The 9,946-nt window shown below is 36.5% G+C and overlaps 1 protein-coding gene across 2 annotated transcripts; it reads right to left on the reverse strand.

Moving 5' to 3' along the window:
• Positions 1-829: 829 nt before the first annotated feature.
• On the reverse strand, positions 830-9,284 carry loxl5b (lysyl oxidase-like 5b). Of its 2 annotated transcripts, none has more exons than XM_056743615.1 (7): positions 8,238-9,284; positions 8,010-8,118; positions 7,237-7,374; positions 6,715-6,871; positions 6,521-6,616; positions 6,312-6,427; positions 830-1,088 (listed from the first exon to the last, which is right to left on the reverse strand). In XM_056743615.1, the coding sequence occupies exons 1-7, from the start codon at positions 8,998-9,000 to the stop codon at positions 1,034-1,036; spliced, it is 1,434 nt and encodes a 477-aa protein (XP_056599593.1). In that variant the 5' UTR covers positions 9,001-9,284; the 3' UTR covers positions 830-1,033. The 2 variants fall into 2 exon arrangements, with proteins under 2 accessions (XP_056599593.1, XP_056599595.1); XM_056743617.1 differs by lacking the exon at positions 830-1,088 and adding an exon at positions 5,228-5,692 and having other exon boundaries at positions 8,238-9,282.
• Between the last annotated feature and the right edge of the window lie 662 nt (positions 9,285-9,946).

Raw genomic sequence — 9,946 nt, forward strand, 5'->3', positions numbered from 1 at the left:
GCACAATAAATCCTTTATCCAACAACAAGAAGAACACACGAGTACTTACAGAAAGAATAAGTTATAAGCAGCTTAAATGCTGTCTGACCGATTATCAAAAACTACAATTGTCATTTCAATTATTATCATATTTGAGATCTCTTTCATGTCTCATGTCTCAGACTGTGCTCATCATTTTCAAGATAGTAAAGTCTTGAATCAAATGTCAACTCAATATGAACTTAAACATTTATCATCAATTCTTTAAAAAGTACTTTTTTTAACGACATTTATATGCTTGTATATTGTTTTTGTATTATAAATTAAAGCTCTATAGTCTTACAGTAGGTCGATACCTGCACGCTTTTATTTTATGAGAAACATCAAATGTCATGCTGTTATTTAAATTAAACACTCTGTGATGGTATTAGATAAATCCTGCGATGCTACAGAAATGAGTATCAAATTTTAATGGTTCATGTTTCCTGTGTACTATACAGTAATAGCGTGTGTTTTATTCTAGCACAAAACAGAGTATAAAAAACGTAAAAACTGATTTGGAATATTGGCTTGTGATCTCTTAAAAGAAATAGAAACTGAGATGTTTTTCTGCAGATGTCAAAGAATGTCTGTGGCTTATTCAGCATGCAAAAACACACATTCTCTTGCTCATGTTGAACAACAACCTGGGTTTTGGATGTGCGGTTCAGATGGAAAGTCATTTTCACACGTGCTGCACACTCGCGCACACCACTCAACCAAACTCTAAAACTCACCTGTTTCTGGTAAAAGTAAAAATGTGTTCAAAACCAAGGCCCATATTTAGGATAGACAGAAACACACGAACGCGCACACACGCACGCACGCACGCACACACACATATACACACACATTTACTGTACTTCTGGTATAATAGGTATATTTGATAGTCTTTGATTGTTTTTATATATATCAAGCTGGAGACACATGCTTGACCACATTCTCTTTTTGTTGTACCATGTCTTACGTCAGAGTTTGTCAGTCATATCCTCAATAAAGCCGGGCTGATGTTTCCTCAGTAGGTGCACTTGATGTCATTCTCACTCGCTTGAAATATTTTCAGGCCGTAGCTGTGTGAAGAGGAACAGGTCAACATCCAAAAGAAGTGCTTTACACAACTACTTCCTGTGTGTACGACCACATGCTATAACAACAAACATTTTTAAAAACATTTCAACATTTGGATTAAACTTTTTCATGTCACATTTAAAACATGTACTGTTTTTAGATTAAATGATCAGACATAAGCCCTCTTTAGTTTTTTATTTATATATTTTCTTACAGGGATATTCACCCATTTTCTTTCATGATGATTATTTAATTTCTGTTTATATATATTTTTTGCAAACTCAAGTGATTACAGTCGCTCCAAAGCCTAGTGTGACATCCAACTAGACAACATTGAAGGTGTTTTTCGTGAGTTTTATTAAGTTAATAGTACAAAAAGATTATAAGAAAAACACAAAGCTAAACACCTAAACGTTATTGTCAATGGCACAATAAGCAGATTAATCCAAAATTAACAGATGAGAATTCATATGACTTAGACACCTTGTAAAGAGGTCACAAATTGCCATGTGATGGTGTGATGAGTTCTCAACATGAACATAGCATTGCACGTATCCTCCATGAGAAGGCAATCCCATAATGCGAAATGAAATGAGTTAACAATGTTATATGAGATTGTATAGGTGAAAATGTTCTCTAGTTCATGTTTGGATAAACAGCTTTTGGTCATATTTCTCAGGTTTCTGTATGGGTTCATGTATATAAAAATGGAAAAGTCTTTCTAAATTCTCTGGTGTATGGAGCATTCAGAAAGTGTTATGTGAATTCTGCAGTGGTAGCATGTTTAACAGCTGAATATGTTTATGTTCTGTATGTTAGTTGAGGTGTCTGCCAGTTGTTTAAGTAAACCATATGAATGTCTTTCTGTCTCCAGCATGTGTTGTTTGGATCTCAGTCTAAAGTTGATTCCCTATCCGTAAACTGACTCAACAGCTGAGGAATTTCTCCACTCGGTGTGGAAGACGATGTGTCAATGTAGCCGTGTCACAGTGATTATGGCGCCCACACATCATCATCTGGGGACCTTCTGCATCTTTACACTTTTACATTTATGCATTTGGCAAACACTTTTATCCAAAGCGATATACATTGCAGTAACCTATACATTTATACTTAGGGATGTGAAATCCTCTAGGATTGAACCCAAAACCTTGCGTTGTTAACGCAATGCTTTTACCACTGGGCTACAGGAAAGCTTTTAAATATGCTTCATTTACCTTTGATTTATAAACTATTTTAATGTGGCGCTTTCGTTTGGGTTAATTTATTTGACAATCTCATAAGTTTTTTACAAGTCATAAAAGGCAGAATTGTCTAATATTTTCCTGAAACTTACTGACATAGTAAAGACTGATGTCTTTGGTGTCATTAATTTACAGTGTTCCTTGTCATACAAAATGTAGGTCTAAACACTTCAGTATCTTTTATCATTTTTAATGTATCTTACTAAGATGTTAAAGCTCCACAAATATTTGTACATTTAAAAGCCAATACAGGAGAAAATGTCACGTTTGTCTCTGTCATAAGAGCTTGAGAAGAGATGTCAACAATGTGTCAAACTGAGCTCAGTTTTGTCAAGTCTGCAATCAAAAGTCAATATTGTTGAAGATCTCAATATGAACTCAAACATTTCTCATCAAATTGACTCAAATCCAGATTATTTGAGCTCTACATATATTTACACCTTACTCTTCATGTGTTTCAACAATTACACATTCGTTTGATTCTTTTTAATGAGAAACATTTTAGACTAATTCTAGGTTATGCTGAGTTCTGAATTCATGAACGCAACTGAATTCATGATTAAAGAATGAATAAATGTATGTAAATAAGCATCATTGGATTTATATAATATCTCTATGGACAGTCATTAGTGCTTCAGAATGAAACTGTTCATTAGGATCTCTATTTGTCATGTGCTCTTGTCGGACCCTCAGCGTATGCTCTGTGATGCAGCTGTACAAACACTCATCTCTTCACCAGCGTGACATATTTGAGAGGAGCAAACTGCTTTGAAAACAGAAGCTCTTCCTCCATCTGCTCAGTGGGAGCAGACAAATTTCACTCAGCGTCAAAATAGGTTTTATAGTAACTGCGTTCCACAAAGATCTGGCTATTGATTGGCAATAAAAAAAGCTTATTTTAAAAACTCACTGTTCAAAACCACAGCCAGTCTATTGAGCCGAGCGAGACGGTAAATAAGCCATTAAAGTTTCCTCATGTTCTGTCTTATAAACAGGCATCTGAACGTCGCTGTGAGTCAATATTAGACCAGCGCAGTGAGACGGGCCAGAACGCTGGAAATGTATTTCTCCAGACACATTTGAAAACACAGGGAATCTATTTTGGCAGAGCTTTACTAACTTCTGAACGCCAGAATAAATGTCTTGTTCTTATAGCTTATTACTGTTAAACCTGGCTCATGTTTTTCTCAGATTTTAGGGTCTTTGAGTTTAAAACATCATCTAAGGTTTGAACATGTACAGTAAAATTTGAAAATACACTTACAATTTATTTCTTAAACTATTTGACCAAGAAGGAAGTTTTATTGCTCTGACATCTCAAGAGATTTGATGAAGTTCTCAGTTGTGATTATTTAAGTATCAACTCAGTCTCAGATGTTTCTCCAAAAACTCAGGAGAAATTAAAAGAAAATCAAATGAGAGTGTGATTTTTGAAACACGTATAGAGTCTGGAGGTGTAAATGAATGTAGATTGTTGAGGTCATATAATCTGGATTTGAGTAAATTTGATGAAAAAAGTTTGGGTTGATATTGAGATCTTCAATTATGTTGCCTTTTGATTGCAAACTTGACAATCTGAGCTCAGTTTCTGCATTGTTGACGTCTCTTCTCAAACTCAAACGACAGACACATTTGTCAGATTTCTGTCTCTCTCTCAGGAGAAACAGCAGAGACAATCAACAACAGCAACAACAACATTTTCCATTTGGTCTCCATTTAATCTTCTCGATGGTTCAAAATCACAGATAGATAAGAAATAACTGTATTAAAAGTATAAATAAATTGTTGTGTTTACATATTTTACTTCCTATATCCGGTTTTTAGTGACGCTGAAATAAATCTAAATTCAGAGGAGAATGTGTTCAGCACAAAGAGAGATTCATTCATTCATTGGTTCATGAGTTGCAGACACATGGCCGGAGATTTAATAACATCTCTTCACAGGTCCCTGTGAGTAAACAGGTGGAGATCCTCCTACCAACCCACACCCATAATGAAGTCATAGTCTCCAGATGGAATATATCCGTCTCAGAATTTTACAATTCCATTAAACACATTTTATTCTTTGGTTCTTCAGAAAAGCACCGTTTGTACTGGCACATTAAGGAGCTTAGACACCAAAACACTGAAGATCAGATCATGTTCATCAACCAGGTTCTTTAAAGAACCGTCCAGCATTTTAAGAAGTAAGATGTAATGAAATGGAATAACTGAAGACAAACAAACAAAAACATACTAATGGAGAAACACAATTAATTTAAAGACTAGAATATTACTGAGAGAACAGCGCAAAATACTTTTCAGACAATATGCCACTTACAGTATGTGACATCTTATATATCTTATATCTTAATATACATTAAAACAATTCAAGTAGACATAGCAGGTGGATTTATAGGTCAACAACCCATATTCTGTTCATCTTTCTAAAGCCTCACAAATTCAATAACCGAAGTCGATGAGGAGCCACTGAAGTCTTAGAAATACTGAATGTAAACTGCATTTTGCTCCAAAGTCATAACATGAGAAACAACTACTAACAAAATGTGAATTATGAAGTCCTGAAGACAAATTCTCTACTCTGCTGTAGGCGTGAAGGTGACCTGATGCCTGCTGTTTTTGGTTCTGCTTCATTTAAGTTCTCTTCGATCTGAATCTACAGTCCTCTGTAATCATGTCTTTAAACACAAACAATAGCATTTGATTTTTTTTGTTTGGAGTGAACCTCTGACGAGGAAAACGAGGAAAGAGTTTAGAAGATAAAAGCACAATTCAAATTCTGTTTAACATTCTCCACTTTCTGTTTATTGCGTATCAAGGCAAATGCTTTCATCCACCAGGGTCCAGGATTCTAGATTCTTAAACGTATAGCAAGAGACAAAAGACAGCACACAGAGTTGATTTCTAGACATTCACAAAGTTTTTAAAGGCATTTTACACAACGGTGGGTGGTAAGAATTATTCGGACTAAACACTCATGAACTCACAAACAAGACGACAGCTATATTCAAAGATTTATATTTTGAAATCTATGCAATAAATACAAACACTAAAAAGCAAAAGTATACAAACATCCTGTGAAGACATTACAATCTAATAGTTTATCATTCTTAATTTAAAATAAAGGTTAAAAGAAGTCAATGAAACTGTTGTTATATTGTAGACACAGTAATATGACTAAATACTGCTGTTTGCATAAGGACAAGAAATCAAACTCATATTTCATTAAATATTTTTCCAACAGCACGGAATGTTTCAAGTTATTTTTTTAATTAAATTATTATTTGACCTATTATATAGGCCTTTAAAAAACAACTCGGATGGAACCACAATACAAATGTAAACCCCAACGGCTTTAATTCCTGTTAAAACACGAAGAGAAAATGCATTTACTTACACTTATACTTCAATGAATTTTAATTGTATAAGAATAATTCACTTAAAAAAAGTTTAGGTTGTGCCTATTTATTCCTCATCAATAATCCTGTGGCTTCACATATCTATATGTCTATACTGTATATATGTTATGTAAAATGACAAAGGGATAGTTCAACAAATTAAAATGTGAATTATTCTCCATCATGTCATGTCAAACCTTTGTCTCTTCTGTGGAACACAAAAGTAGATATTTTGAAGAATTTTGATAAGTAAACAACATTTACTTCCATTTACTTCCCTTATATGGAAACGAAACCACTGGCACATTTCTCAAAATATTGTCTTATGTTTTCCACTGAAGAAAGACTTGCATACAGGTTTCCATTACAACCATGTGAGAGTGAATAAATGAGAAGTGAATACATTATGAATGTAATCCACACAATCTGTGCTTCACATTTGAAGTCTTCTGAAGACATAAAGCAGCATTTATAGCTCATCCTATAAAATCCAGCTTAACATATCTGTCTGTGCTCCGAAAAAGATGAGTGAATGCATTCATTTAAAGTGAATTAATGTGCGGAAGTAAAGTAAGACACTCACCCAGTTAAAATGCAGTTTCGTGTTTGGATGTAAATGCCACTGTAAACGATTTCACAGCGCACAACATTATTAGAGAAATCTGACTCTGGGACCAAAAAGTCTGGATTGACCGTGATCTGTAAAAAAAGAAATCCAACATGATATTTTTATAAATGAATATCTATAGGTCGGCGTTTCCACACAAGGAAACTTGAGTCAAGCTTTCACACCTTCAGGATGTAGTTTCCAGGAGCGACGTCTGTGATGTCAATCCACTGGCAGTCAATGTTGGCTGCGTATGTATCATGGCAACCTGGACTCAGACCCTTCAAATAGGACAACAAAATCTGTTCACTCAAAATACAAAAGAAAATCACACAGTCGGATGGAGTGAAGGAGAAGGATAACATGCGTATGTTTGTACCTGAGTGTGAGTAGTGCAGGCGTATCGCCGGTGAAATCCAGGATCACAGCCCGTGTCCTCCAGACAGAAACTGGCTTTGTGTCCCTCAGCAACCTTCAGGCCGGTGTTGATGTCCAAGAGGTCATAGTGGCTGAACGCATCCATGCTGTGATAGTGTCTAAAGAAAATAAAAAAGTCATTACCAAATGCAAGTATCCTTACAAAACTTTAACATTTTGAACATAAAAATGTGTAAATGTGTGCTATTAATTGGACTAAATTGGAGAAAAGCAAGCCATCTAGAGACTTTTAGGTGGGATTTTTAAACTTGGAGCAGTTAGCAACCACACTTCAACATGCCAAAACCACCCTTAACTTTCCTGCACCGCTCACACAGCTGATATTTACATTAGACATTATGAAAATTTGGTTATATTCTGAATTTTACAACAGTTATTCAGAACATATGTTCTCATTGATGAAATTTGTATAAACTCATGTGATCACACTAATCTATTTTAATGCCCTGAGGGAGATACTCACTGGTGACAGCTGTGCCACTCCCACTCATGTGTGGGTTTGACTGGCAGAAAGTCAGATGTTCCCATGTTCCTCACCTTCTGTGGGAACCGTAGGAGAACCCTATAGTCAATGTCTCTCACTGTTGGACTGTATGCTGATCTGAAGGAATGACATCATAAACATTGTAACAGATCCTAAAATGTCACATTCCCACTTAGATGGACTGTCATATGATCATAGACTCGTTAAAATGAAATAATCTCAAAAACATTTATTTTCACAATGAATTATTGCTGCGTGTGGAAACTTAAATGAACACTTGGAATCTTGGTTAAAAGTTTGTTTCTCAGAGAACTTGTGACCAGAGATAGCTTGTCTTCTTATGAACTCCAAAAAAGTACCTTGAAAATCTAATTTGTGAGGCTACTATAACTGTAAAAAGCATTTAGATATTTCAGTCAGAATTTGAATGTGAAAATATTTGAATTATAATATCAGTACTCACAGGGAAACTATTAAAAAGGTGTTTCAAATATATTTTTTAGAGTGTAGAGTTCCTCAGTTTATCTACAGTATGGTTGCAATAATGCTTGTCAATCCAAAAGTGTCACAATGCAATACATTTTAAGTCCTTGTGTAAATGTGTGCATGTAAAACATTTTATATTGCCAGTTGGTTTGATATTGTTTTGTTTCGATCATTAGCATTTTTAAGTGTCATTAACGTTTAAATACTATTTGGGCCAACTGTAAATCTAAATAAACACAAATTGGTAAATGTTGATATAAACACACCGCGCTAGGCAGTTCTCCTCGGCCGCGCAACGGAGCGCGTACATCTGGACGCGCTGGATGTAAGAGCCCGCCTGGATGGAATACGGATCTGGCACAAGGTCTGGAAGACCTGTAAACAAACACAAGACATACAGGGTTACAACCAAACTTTTATTTTTAAATACATGCCATGTATGTCTCACGTCTTGAAGTTAGATTCGTCCTTTTCGTTCTTTGCGCACAGCTCACCGTTCTGGAAATATCTTGTACCATACCCGGTCGCAGGCGGGGGACGGCGAGGAGCGACTGCTCTTCCACTGGACGGATAGATGTTGTAGAAGATCGTATTCCTGTGTCGAGGGTCATCACTTTCCAGATCGTCTGATGTTCTTTCTTGCTCCATCGGGACGTTTGACACGGGCAATCTGGAGAGACTCATCTCGTTTACAAAATCGGAGTTTGGAGAAGTGTTGGAATTCTCATTAGACACCAACTGAAAACTGGCACCGGGCGATGCGATCCTTGCATCAGTTTCTCCCAGTGGAAAATTTCTTCCAGTAACACCAACGCCTGGATATTCGGCCGGGGCGGTGCCGTTAGCTCTGGTTCCTGTAGGATCCCTTGCTCTTGGCGCACCTTGCCCCTGGCGCACTTGCCTGGCACCAGGTGCGCGGCTGTTGGCCACTACATAACGCCTGCTGTCCGGCCCCAGAAGCGCGGTGGTCTCGCTGTTGGAGGGTGCGGCAGCCGCAGAATCGGATGTACCTGTGCGCATGTGAACTGTCCTGTCACGAACCGCATTTCTGTTGCTACTCAAAAAAACTCTGGATTGTATTCTGGTCGGCACCGGTGCCTGGTACTCCGAACCGGAGCTCAATAAACTGAACACCTGTCCGTTATTCACCCACTGGATACGGTTCCTCCATGGCGCAGCCTGCTGGGCGCTAATAAAATGAATTAGTCCCTGAAGTAAATATAAAATCAAAATCAAGTTGGGCATCTTAAGATACATCTCATGTATTGATATTAGAATGGTTTCCACAGTTGTTTCTCTGCGTCTCTCCAAGTGGATGTGGGACTTCTGAGTGCGTCAACGGCATAGTCCGAATTTCCCTAAAGCCACATGAAACGGGCTCAAACCCGCCGGACAGACATTTATCAAACTGTGGGAGTATACAAGCGCATGCACACTCAGGGTTTACTGTGGAATCATTCCTGTTAACTCTTTCCTTCTCGTGCCCAGGCCAGGGTCACGAAGTTAGCTACATTACTGACACTTTCCAAAGTTCACATTTCTGTCCGCATTTCTGTCCCATTCTCCTACATCTCGTTAGAAGAGAAAACTGACTAATCAAATGTATTTATCTGTATATTTTATTGGCTCCTAGCGCAAAATATTAAATGCTCCCCCATCATAAGACTGTTTTATATGCCTGCTAAATTCATAAAAAATTGTTTGTAAAAAATTTAAATAACCTTTTAAAATAACAGCCCTCCACTCAAATTTTGTAGTGATTGGCTACGTGTTACAATTTGCACTATTGCATATTATCACTCATGGCAAATAGATAAAATAGATCAATATTTGTATTAATTAATGTATATTTGTTTAATGATGTTAAAAAGAACAGTATTTATACTATCCTTACTTTTGTCAATATAGGTAAAAAAAGAAAATTAGAAGCCCATTTAGTTTGACCATGGAAAGTAAACTTTGTAATATATTCAGAGACTCAGACAAACTTTACTCACCAACATTTCAATGATATGTTTGTGAGATTCTGATCGCAGATACAACACAAACAAACCACTTTCCCCTTCCAGAAGAAAACATTAGACTCATTTATATCATTTCATTGTTTACTTTAATGTGAGAAGAAATTGGCTCATTAAATTGCCAAAAAATACCCATTCAGCGCTTCTCTATAAATTAAAATGAAATTAAATATGGTGTATGG

The sequence above is a fragment of the Triplophysa dalaica genome, chromosome 3 (assembly GCF_015846415.1).
Source record: "Triplophysa dalaica isolate WHDGS20190420 chromosome 3, ASM1584641v1, whole genome shotgun sequence".
Classification (NCBI taxonomy): Eukaryota; Metazoa; Chordata; class Actinopteri; order Cypriniformes; family Nemacheilidae; genus Triplophysa; species Triplophysa dalaica.